The 12,583-nt window shown below is 43.7% G+C and overlaps 1 protein-coding gene across 4 annotated transcripts in view; it reads right to left on the bottom strand.

The window, feature by feature from the left end:
* The window catches only part of USP47 (ubiquitin specific peptidase 47), a 113,048-nt gene that overhangs the window by 7,986 nt on the left and 92,479 nt on the right, over positions 1 to 12,583 (bottom strand). For all 4 annotated transcript variants that reach the window (XM_067540811.1, XM_067540813.1, XM_067540815.1 and 1 more), the window contains exons 24-25: positions 4,785 to 4,900; positions 1,757 to 1,887 (exon numbers count right to left, since the gene is read on the bottom strand). In XM_067540811.1, the coding sequence (XP_067396912.1) occupies positions 1,757 to 1,887; positions 4,785 to 4,900 (247 nt within the window). The remainder of the gene's footprint in view (positions 1 to 1,756; positions 1,888 to 4,784; positions 4,901 to 12,583) is intronic.

Raw genomic sequence — 12,583 nt, 5'->3', positions numbered from 1 at the left:
TGGAAGTGGAAGGCAGTGTCAAGTGCCAAGAGCCTCTGCCACTAGCAGGCAGGTCCCAGAGTGGGCTGGAAGCTCTATGGGGAAGTCACAGGCGCCCGTAGTTCCAGAAAAGATGAGCGGCCCCCACTTCCAATTTGCTTTGCTTAGTTGGGGAGCACTCTCTTTCTGCATGCAAAGTCTTCTTATGCCGTTTCTTTGGCACTGGAGATGGCAATTGGTGTCATGATGAGCTCCATGCCGGGGAAGCGCTTCGGTCCAACACTGATGTAACTAGGCGCCGAGTCTGAGCATCACTGATAACAAGGTCCTTCTTCGTGTGGAGTCTAAAATTCCTGCAGATCTTGCACTTGACCCAGATATGAGCTTCACCCAGACATTTAAGGCAGCTCTGGTGAGGATCATTCACGGCATAGGCTTTTTACAGGTTGCACATGGCTTGAAGCCCAGGGACCACAGCATGTCCTATCATCTTGGCTAGCCCAAGGAAGGGGAACAGTTAGTCCCTAAAGCTATTACTACTAAAACCTAATTTGAACTATTAAAACGATATACAGCGATGCAAGACAGAAAAAAAAAACTGAGACGTGCTTGCCAAGGCAAGGACGTTCCATCATCATCATAGGCAGTAAGAAGGAATGGACAGAGTGGGGCCAGCAGCACCCTATATATATCAGCACATACACGTGCCGCTGTAAAGGGAACTAGAGCTGGTCCTACAGATACCAAGAGGGAAAAATCTCTAGCACCGGTGCGTGTGGCGCGCGCACACACACACACACCTAGCATGGAATGGACATAGGCAAGCACTTGAAAAAGAATATCATATTTCCAGCAACGTGGAGGTGGTAGAACACATTACAACAGAAACTCAATTAACATGTGAGGTCTAAGATGCAATGTGACCGCATACCTCAAATTAAATCTTTGGCTCCAGCAGTTGGTTCTAAATATTACAAACCATTTCCTTTATACAATTTATTGTGTGTATAATATATCAAACAAAAACAACTTGACAGAAGCTAGACAACTGACTAAACATGTCATTCCCACCTTCCACCAATAAACTTCTGATGAAGTAAAAGGGCTGACTAAATACCATCTTGTACACATTTTAAAGGTCAAATTAAAGCTTTTGCATAGTGTAAGTGGGAGCAAGTTCAAGAGATGAGGACACAAAAAACCATGCTGCCAACTGCTCCCTAGAGATTAACTCTGAAATCATGCAGCAAGAGCAGTCGACCACAAATGTTGTGACACTGCCTAAGTGAAAGGCGGTCTTGGAGATGGTAGGATCCATTGCCATTTGGGGATTCATGATCATCAGTAACTTGAGTGCACACGAAGGCATACAGGAAGACAGTGCATAGCGTGCATAGCATTACATGTTCATGACTGACCACCACACTTAACAAGGAGGCCACTACATTCTGTTAACTGAACATACAATGTATATGTGTTCAGTCACGAGAAAAGTGAACTTCTAAACATCAAGGAGTTAAATATGATTTAAAAAAAGGGGCGGGGGTTCTCTGCAGCTTTAGCTACTACTGGGATCTCAGTTGGCATCCACATCCAAGATAAGTCTTTTTCCATTTGCAGCTGACCAGGCATTTGTAACCAAGATGCAATTAAATCACATTAAATCTCTGTGTTCACACTTTCACAATTAAATTCAGAATTAAAGTGGACTTCAAATTTGGTTTAGTTTACTTTACTTTGAAATTATGCTTAAACACATATTATTTAAGTAATTCACCTTCTCTTTTAATTCATCAACACTGCTGCTTTCCAGCACTACTTCCTGGAATGGATCAAGCTTCATTTCTGATGGCCTCCATCGTCTTGATAGAACTGCAATCTGTGACATGGACTTCATCTTTTCTGCCCCTGCAAAAAGATATGGAGTATTTTGAGATCTTTATAGATTCTTATTCTATCCACAATGAAGAGTTTTACATATATTATATGTACAAAGAAATGTGGAAGAGTGTTGAGTGTATTATAGCTATGTATATGCCATACAAAAAGAAACTATCAACGGCTGCAAAGTGAAGCACTTAAAAGCTAGGCAATTATAATGTTAAGGTGCCTGGATAACCTTAAGTCTGCATCTCACTCTCTCTCTCTCTTTATAATTATGATGAACATTTATTGCACAGTGACCTTTCACAGGATCCCAGCCTCATTTAATACGCAAGATAGATAGTGCTCATTGAACAAAGCAGCTGTTCAGTACTTCCTTTTCTACCACAGTGTGTGACCAACATGCCTCATTTGCTGCACATCATCCAAACCTTTCACTAAGATGACATTCTCTTTATAGGCTTTTCTACAGCACTGATCAGTAGAGTATATAAGTGCCTTGCAAACCATTAATGAATTTCCTCAAAATATCCCTGTGAGATCATGAAGCATCATCCTCATTTTACAGATGCTGAACAGAGAGATAAAGAGTAAGTGACTTAACATGGTCAAGCACTGAGCCTATGTACACAAAATCAATTTTTCCGGATCAATTGAGTGGCAGTGAAGACATGCTCAATCCATCTGAAAGTTGATCTATTAAAATCACCTCCAAAAACAGCATAGCACTGCATCGACAGGAACGCATTTCCCATCGGCGCTACACAGTGGAGACAGCGTGCTAAAAGGAAGTTACAAAGTCGACGGGAGTTACGCAAGTTACTATGTGTCGCTCACGTAACTCTTGTCGATTGCCGCCTAATTTTGCCAGCAGTGTAGACCTGACCTGAGTCTGTGGAAGAACCTAGGCCACACAACTTTTGCAGTGAAAGAGGCAGACTTGTTCTGGCTGCAGACCAATAGATTAAGTCACTACAAAATCCTGTCTCATTCTGTTTCCAACACCTCAACTCAATAAGGCAATGGAACACAGGGAAAAAAATAGTATGGGATCATGTAATAAAAGGCAACTGGGCAAGCACACACAAGGGAACTAAATTCATGTTGCTGACATTCTTCACTTTTGAGCACTTCAGTATAGCAATCCTTTTTGTATGGTATTTCACAATTTTTTTAAAAAGAGAAAGAAAAATAAATAAATTCCACTGTGTCCGAGGCAGAAGTCGTTGACGCATCCAACTAACACTTTGGGACAGTTCACAGACTTATTATGCTTTTCTTGAAGGCTGCAATACTGTGCTCCAGGATTTTAAATTAAGCCTCTACCTCTTCTGGTTGTGAAGAAAACTTTAAAAATGTGATGCAAATGTCTGTGTGAGCCTGTAGATATCCTAAAATAATAGCTGAGAGAGATGCGAACTCTCTTCTCATTTCAAAGGATTACTAATTCTGAAGTCCAATTATAACAATGTAAATAAAAATATTCAGTATTGCACCACTGATCGAAGTATACAAGAGCGGAATGATCCTAATATTATGATCCACTATGAGGTCTTGTTTTGATATTTGATGTGAATAGAGACTAGTTGGTGAGTGAATCTCTACATCATATGAAAGGCATTAGAATTCTTTTGGAGTCCACAATCCTTCCTAAGGCAATGATAGATATACTAGAGAAAAACAGCACTGCCTGCAAGCTGTGTTCGCATACACAGAACCAATACTGGCAGGCCATTAAGAGGCTGCATTACAAAATCCAACATGCATTTGCAAAGCATATTTTTAAAAGCTCTAACTCTAACTTTCACCAGATCCCCAAAAAGCACATTTGCAATCATCTGCTTGCCAAATTTCAAGTTTCTACCACTGACATCCCAGAGCTATTAAAAAAAAAAAGTAAGTATTTTATAATGGGTAAAGAAAGGGGCTTTTTCCACTCTTAGATTTGAAAATGATTAACAGTTTTGGATCAATCAATCAATCAAAAATTTGCTCTCTAACTGAAAAACATTAGTTTGACTTTCAGTCAAAAAGTTAAACATTAGAAAAAATATAAGCAATTGAAAATTACCACTTAGAATGGAAGTACTCCTGCAACCTCAAGGGTAGGCACTGCTGAATTCTCAGCAAATGATACATGTAAATCACAATCATTACGCCTACATGGTTCTCTCTCTCACACATACACAAAAAGTTTGCAAAGAAACTATGAACCAAGAACTTCTCCAGTATTTTTCAAAGCTAAAGCTGAGGTTTCATCACACAGCTTCACAGAGAACTAAACAATAAGGCAAGCACTACATCATGACTCCCCCCCTCCCCTTTTGCAATTTATATTATCCCATTTTGATTACACTAGCACCACTGGTCTGAACAAGTAATCTGAAGCCCTTTATCTCCTTCCCCACTCTTGAAAAATTCTACTCCACTGCTCTTTTGGGGCAAGTAAAAATGCTAGAGCACACTTTGTATTTTTATAGGTCTCTTAAGGCACAACGTGTGTGTGAACTAAGTGTGACTTGACTAAAATAATATAATTGTTCTAATCATCATGGTATGTGTAGGCAAGGAGACTTTGTGCCCGGGCTGGTAAGTTTTCGTGGGCAATTCAGAAGGCTGTATTAAGCTTACATTTGAGTCCTCAATTCTAGAAAATACACTAACTAAACTGAAAAAAAACTTTAAGTGCAGTTTGAACTACCTTCAGGGAAATTTAGAATGTAGAATACATTGAAACTAAAATAATTCAATAAGCCAACATTCAACAAAGTATCTATTTAACATGCTGTTATTAGGTGAAGGATTTTATTCCAGTAACAATAAAGAATACATATAATTCACAGAATATACAATTTAAACTTGCATTGTAACTCCAAAAAATGTTAGGGCTCTAACTTTTTCTCATAATGTATCGTTATTACCGTCAAGTATTTCTAAGAAGACCTCCCAGTTGCTTGAAATATTATCTTCCTCGTAGACATGATAATCCAGAAAGACAGTGCCTGGATTCTTCCAGGTTTTCTTTCGTAGGCGAAACCTATGAATATGTTTAAGAAAACATTAAGTTTTTGTTCACGGATACCAGCTTAACATTGGCAATGGATACTATGACAAATTTATTTTTTTGAGCCCTGGAGAAATTAATGACATGAGTTTGTTTCCACTGCATCAGGAGGCATGACTGCAACATACCCAAGCAAGCTTTGAGAGAGTTTGTTTGCTAAAAAGATCAGTGAAGCCACAGCAGCACAGGCTAACTGCCCAAGTATGTACCCAGGGACCCTGTGTATGTATTTGGGGGGCTAGTCTGTGGCATTATCTGTGCTCGTGGCTTCATTGCTATTTATGATCGAGCTGGTGTGGGTATGCCTACCCATGCTGCAATCACATCTCCTGATCACAATACAGACGTACTCTTAATATGAACACACACACTGGTTGCACAAAGCACGCCTTCTCTGCTCCCACCAATACATAGCGTCTCCACTCCTGGAAAAGGCCCAAGATGCAACAAACCTTTACCTCTCTTTATTGGTAAATTTGATTTTTCTTGCTCCTCAAAATTCCAGTCTGGAGATCTTATAAAATGAAACAATATACCTTCACTCCTTCAAGTGGCCTTCATGGAAATCTGAACTCTTAAGCATATTAATTAATGCTGTCATTCATGGCCACCGGAGCAGGCTGCTAGACAGCAGTCTCTCCTCCTTCCCCTAATGCAGTGGTCCCCCAACTATGGGGGGGTGCTGAAGAGCGTTCAGGGGTGCAACAGGCCGGGCCAGTCCAGATGGGGAGGGGGGGAGGGCGGGGAAAGGAGGCAGGCAGGGATGGAGCACCATCCAGCTCCATTCTGGTCCCAGCCCCAACCCTCGGACTCTGGCTCCCAACCCCGGCTCTGGCCCTCAACTGTAGCTCCTGACCATAGTTTTGGCCCCTGACCATGACTCCTGGGGGGGCGGGGAGGAGCATGACACACATGTACAGATTCTATTACAGGTAAGGGGGGAAGAGGGTCAACAGAAAATGTTTGGGGGACCTCTGATCTATGGGCTTAAGAATTTTCCTCTACAACATTCTCAACCTGGCAACCCAGGACTTCAATCACCAGCTATTATGTTTCTGAGTGGAATCAGAAGTTGCTGGCTTGGGGACCAATAATCTATGTAGAACATAATTCTATTTTTAGCCAGGAAGCTGGGCTTGGGAAAACTGTTTATTTTGTGGCTACATTTAAGCTGCTTGATGTGTGCCCTCCAGCACAAATATGCAGAATTACAGTATATTTTAACAGTTTAAATGTTGCGTAACTGGTGATCTTCTATGAATAAGTATATGATTTGGTCATGGAAGTCATGGATTCTGAGACTCTCCAGGACTTCTGTGACTTCTGGGGGAGGGCTGGAGCAGCTGTCAGCCCCAAGGCTGCTGCCGAACAGCTGATCAGCCAGCCAGCCAGCCTGTTGGAGCAGTGGGGCTGGAGCACCTGCAAGCTGCAGCAGCTGTTTTCTCCCCTACCCCCAGGGTAATTATAGTAACAGTCAGGGGCAGGTTGCAGCTTTGTGAATCTTTGTTTATAGTCCGCAACCTGTCCCTGACTTTTACTAAAAATACTGTGACAGAATCTTAACCTGAAGAGGTTACTCACCTTGGGTAGAAACTGAGGTTCTGCAACGTGTGTGCGCCCCCATGGGTGCTCCACCATAGGTGCGGCAGCGCCTCTGCATCTGAGTCGGAGATCTTCAACAGCAGTGCCTGTCAGATCGCACATGCGCACCTCCCGATTCATGCAGTGCATGCGAAGTAAATCTAGCGCTGTGCGGTCGGACCACCCTCAGTTCCTTCTCTGCTGCAGAGCCCATATGTCACACTCCGTGAAGCAAAGGGGATAGGGTGGGGAGTGGAGCACCCATGGGGACACACATTTAGAAGAACCTCAGTTACTGCACAAGGTGAGTAACCTTCTTTTCTTCTTCTAGTCATGTCCCAATGGGTGCTCCATTGTGGGTGACTACAAAGCAGTGCCCCTAGCTGGAAGGTTGGGGCTTTGGAGGGGCTTGCATAGCTGAGGATAGGACTGTACATCCAAGGATGGTATCTGCAGAAGAATCCCGCATAATGGCATAGTGTTGGGCAAATGTATCTGAGGATGCCCATGTGACCACTTTGCATGTGTCAATAATTGGAACATTGTTCAGAAATGCAATGGAGACTGACAGTGCTTGTGTGAAGTGTGTTCTTATTGAGGTAGGAGCCTATTCATTATGGAGTTCCTAGGAGAGGTGTATGCACTGCAAAATCCATTTAGAGAGACCTTGTTTCAATAGAGCATTGCCTTAGGACCTCTCAGTGGTGGATATGAACAGATGTGGTGATTTTCTGAATGGTTTAGTTCTATCCAAGCAGAATGATAATGCATGCTTTATATCCAGTGTATATGGAAAGCTGCGTCTTGTTGGTTACTATGTGGTTTGGGAAAAAAGGCAGGGAGGCATTTAGATTGGTTCAAATGAAATGATACGACTTTGGGTAGAAATCTGGGATGTGGACGAAGTGTCACTTTGTCCTTATGGAACACAGTATATGGCGGGTGTGCCAGGAGGGCAGAGATTTCTCTCACCTGTGGGGCAGAGGTAATGGCAATGAGAAAGGCAGTTTTCATAGCTAGATGTAAATGTCATCATTTTGCCATTGGTTCAAACAGGAGTCTCAGCAAAGATCGTAAAACTAGGTTTGGGTCCCAGGTAGGGGTGGGACTCGTATCTATTGGCACAGGTTTTAAATTCCCTTTATGAAACTCTTAACGAGGATGTGTGTGAATACAGAGTATCCTTCAATAGGATGGTGAAAAGTAATGACAGCAGTCAGGTTTACTCTAACCAAGCTGTTGACTAATCCACCCTGTTTGAGTTGGAGAAGGTAGTCTAGAATGAGTGGTAACAGGGTGTGAGTTGCCTCAATATGCCTAGGGGAGCACCAATGTTGTAATCTATTCCACTTGTGTGCACACATGCATCTAGTCAGTCATATCTGCTATGTAATAAGATGTGTTTTACTGGGTCAGAGCAGGCTATGTCCAGACCCTGAACCAAGGAGGAGCCATGCTTTCAAATGGAGCATTTGTAGGTTAAGGTGACGAATTTGTCTAGTGTCCTGTGAAAGGAGCCACGATGCCGGAGGAAAGTTGATAGGCTGATATAGCGTCATATGAAGTCGGTAAGTGTACCATACTTGTTGAGGCCATGTTGGGGCTATTAGCATGATGTGAGATCGGTCTTCCTGTATTTTGCATAAGACTCTGAACAGAAGAGGAAAAGGGGGGAAATGCATACAGTAGTGATCCATTCCAAGTCACGAGAAAAGCATCCCCCACTGATCCTCGTGCAGGACCTGCTTTTGAGCAAAACTGGGGGCAATGGGTGTTCTGTTAGTGGCAAACAGGTCTATGGTAAGATGGTCTCATTGATGGAATATGGGTCAGAGCGCTCTCATGTTTACTTCCCATTCATGTTCATAAGAAAAGATCTTTCTCAATGTGTCTGCCATAATGTTCTGATGCACGAGGAGGTATGTAGACGAAACAGAGATGTTGTTTTGCATACAAAAGTTCCATCGCTTGATTGCTTACTTCACTCCTCCCTGCCTGTTGATACAGATCATGCAGGTGAGATTGTCTGTCTCAACTTGTATCATCTGATGTTTGAGGAGTGGTAATGAATGTCGACAGGCTTTGTAAACCACTCAATTCTAAAAAGGTTGACATGAAGAATGGATTTGGTGGGTATCCATCTGTTTTGTATCTTGTGTTCAAACAAATATGCTCCCTAGCTGATGAGGGAGGCATCGGTGGTTAAAATCATAGTAGATAATGGTTGGAGAAAGAGGAACCCGGCACAAACGCTGGGATGCGTCTACCAAAGCAGAGTCTGATGTGCCTCAGCATTTGTGTTTCTGCATCTGTGTTTGTTAGGAAAGTACACAGTGCGGAGCCAGCCTTGAAGACATCGCATATGTAACCTTGCATGTCTGACAATGAAAGTGGCTGCTGCCATATGTCCCAGGAGCTGAAGGCATGTGTGTGCTGTAATGTGGAGGCATACTCGTGCATCTGAGATCAGGTCTGTTATGTCTGTGAACCTGTGAGATGACAGAAATGATCTTGCTTATATGGTGTCGAGTTGAGCACCAGTGAATTCCAATGTTTGCACCAGTCTCAAGGTGGATTTCTCGAGACGTAAGCTTTTGAAAACATTCATCATTGTATGAAATGCTCAGAGTATTTCATCCTCGAATGGGGCTTTGAGGAGGCAATTGTCCAAATACAGAAAGATTGTGATTCCTCTCTTTCTTAAGTGGGCTGCAACCACTGCAAATACTTTGGAAAAACTAATGGTGCTGTTGATAGACTGAAAGGCAGTACTTTGTGTTGAAAATGGTTGTTGTCCACGGTGAATCATAGGAAGTATTTGTGAGTGGGATGTATGGTAATATGGAAGTACTCATCCTGTGATTGTGGGCCAAGAACCAGTCCCCGTTCCAGGGCTGGTGGAGAGGGTAACCATCTTGAATCATTGTAGTTTGACAAACTGTTTGGGTTGCAAAGGTCCAGAATGGGCCGCCAGCCACCAGATTTCTTCTGGACCAGGAAGTGGTGGGAGTAGAATATTCATCCTCTGTTATACAGGGACCAGCTCTATGGCTCCCAGTTGCAGAAGATGGTTTGCTTCCTCCCTAAGGTGGGCTCATGAGAGGAGTCCCTGAAGAGGGACAGGAAAGGGGGATGGAAGGATAGCACAGTTAGGAAGGGGATGGAATATTCTCTCTTGATTATTTCTAGGACCCATTTCCAAAGCAATAAGCATCCAAGGTGGTAGGAATGAAGCTAATCAGTTGCCAAATTGGTGGTCTGTGTGTGATGTCAATCTCAGGCTCTCAACTACACCTTCGAAATTGTTGTTTGTTGGAAGATGCATGAGACATTGCCCCTTGTGCAGTGTCTGTGATTAGTGTGTACCTCCTTGGGGAATCCTGAGAGATGTAACCAAGAGGCTCGCTGCATTACTACCGTGGTAGCAATGGATCGGGCTGCCATGTCGGCTGAGTCCAAGGAGGCTTGAAGAGCTGTGCGAGCTATGAGATGGCATTCTGCTATTAAAAGCAAAAATTGCTCCTTTTTAGACTCTGGGAAGTCTTGACGTAACTCCTCCAATTTGGAGTAGTTAATATAATTGTATTTCGCCATGAGGGCCTCGTAGTCTGAAATTCTAAGCAGAGGTGGTGGAGCAGTAAGCTTTTCTCCCAAATAAATCTAATCATTTCCCATCCTGGCAGGGATGAGCAGATTGGAATTGGTATAGGACGTTCTTTTCTTGCACTGCGTTAGCAATGAGGGAGTTCGAAGCAGGATGTGAAAATAAGAACTCCGGGTTCTTTGTTGGTACATAGTATTTTCTATCCACACATTTGCATGTAGGCGGGCTAGAGGATGGGGTCTGCCATAAAAGATTAGCCAGTTTGAGTAGTGCATTATTGACAGGTAGTGCAATTTCTGTTGCGGAGGAGGTATGAGAAGGTCAATCAGCTTATGCTGCTGTTCTTTAACCTCCTTCATTTGGGTGTGCAAAGTATCTGCCACTCCGCAGAACAAGTTCTGAAAATGTCTAAAATCATCGGCTGCAAGAGGGAGGCAGTGGCATAATGGCCTCATCAGGTAGGGATGATGAGAAGTGCAGTGCCTCTTCCTTTTGATTGTCCTCATGTTTTTCCACAGGTTCTTCCTTTTGTGCTTGTGGAGGCTTCACATCTGGAGGTTGTGAGATTGTTGAGGATGGAATAGATGGAAGACGTATCTGCTGTGCTGGTGGATTACCAAACTGAGCCCTACGGAAGACCTTGCCAGGACTGGATACCCTGAGATGTTGAAGGGTAAGTTTGCAAGGCCAACGCTATTTGCCCAGATGTTGATGGGGCAATAGATTCAGGTGTCGCCTGCTCCGCATCACTCGGGAAGGGTTGGGGGAGCTGATCCCACTGGAGAGAGTGAGGCACAGCTTAACTAGATGACTGAGACCTGAGGTAAGTCTCATTTAAGGAGAGGAGATTCTGAAGAATCAGATACTTTTACGTCTGTTATGTATCTGAACTCCTGTGGTACCTATGGCATCAGTGGTACCGCTGTCAGACATGGTGCCATGGTGTGTTTTTCAGACCGGGCAGCAGGTAGCACCAGAGATTTGTTCCCAGAGCTGATGGCATGCCGCTATTGAGGTCAGTGCCGATGTCTTGGTCGCTGCCAATATCGGTGCTGTTGGCTGTTTCAGTCACAAAAGGGTCTTGAAGCCACAGATGAGGTCAAGGGCTCACGTTGGTCACTGCAAATAGAAGGTGGTGTCAATAGCTGGTGATGTGCCCTAGAATGGTCTTTCAACCTTGTCTTAGAGGCCAAGGAACTCAGTTTCTTTGTGTCGCCCTACCCCTTTGTCAGAAGCCGTTGACGCCTCGGATCTAGCCGGGGACGGCATTCTTGGGGTTTGTGCCTCAGGGGTTGAAGAGGGGACTGCTTTCTTTTTACCTCAGCCCAGTAAGAGGATATTTTTCTCTTACTCGGGCATGGAGAGTGAGGATCGGTAGTTGATATTGATGACTGTGAAGGCCGCTCCGGGTAGGAGTTTGAGCTGGGATCGGAGGCTGGACGAAGGGACTTCTCTATCAGGAGCAATTTAAGTTGGATGTCCCTGTCCTTCCTTGCTCCTTCTTTCAAATCAAGGCAGTGGGAGCACTTCTGAGGAACATGTTCCTTTCTCAACCAACGAATGCACTCTGCATGGCTGTCTGTTATCATGAAGGTGGCTCTGCAAGAGATGCACCTCTTAAACCCAGGAGAACTAAGCATAAGGATGACATAATAGCTTCCCAACTGGGAAGGCAGGGAAGCAGGAAAACAGAAACCTACACTATTCTAAAGACTGTAGGGTCGTAGAAATTAAAATAAAGTAGTAGGAAAATATTAATACTATGAATTTTTTTTGAAGAAAGAAAGAAAGAGGAAAACATGAACTATCTGTCAAAGGTGAAGACAAAAAACAGGATCCTCTGCTAAGGATTCCATTCCAGACTGCAGGAGGTACAGAAGGAATTGAGGGTGGTTGGACTGCACAGTGCTATGTATACTTACCGCACATTGCGCGAGGCAGGGGAGGTGCGCATGTGCGGCCTGAAGGGCAGTGCTACTGAAGATCTCCAACTCCAGATGCAAAGGCGTTGCTGCACCTACATTGGAGAACTCCTGGGGACATCACTCGAAGAACTATGAATTGCAAGATTTTTTAAAAGGGAAAAACAGTCTCAAGTTTATTAAGTTCATAATCAAATCCAATGTGAAATCTAATATAGATACAAAATGCTAAAGCACACTTTGTATTTCATTTAGGTTTCTTAAATGCATGATGCTTGTGAGAGAATAAATGAGCCTAAATTAAACCAGAAGTACCACAAATTTCTGAGGTGAAATATCATTAAGGATACAATTTGGTCCCGGAGGTCATGGATTCTGTGACTTTCCGGGACCTCCATGACTTCTGGGGCAGAGCTGAAGCAGCTGCAAACCCTGGGGACCACTGCCCAACTGATCAGCCGGCCATCCCCAGGGCCACAAAGCAGCTGATTGGCTGGCCAGACCGCTGGAGCAGTGGGGCTGGAGCAGCTGCAAGCCCCAGCAGCTCTG

This window comes from Emydura macquarii, unplaced genomic scaffold, assembly GCF_026122565.2.
Source record: "Emydura macquarii macquarii isolate MOO-44397 ecotype Brisbane River unplaced genomic scaffold, CSIRO-AGI_Emac_v2 contig_587, whole genome shotgun sequence".
Taxonomy (NCBI): Eukaryota; Metazoa; Chordata; order Testudines; family Chelidae; genus Emydura; species Emydura macquarii.
This window is presented reverse-complemented; position numbering and strand designations above follow the sequence as displayed.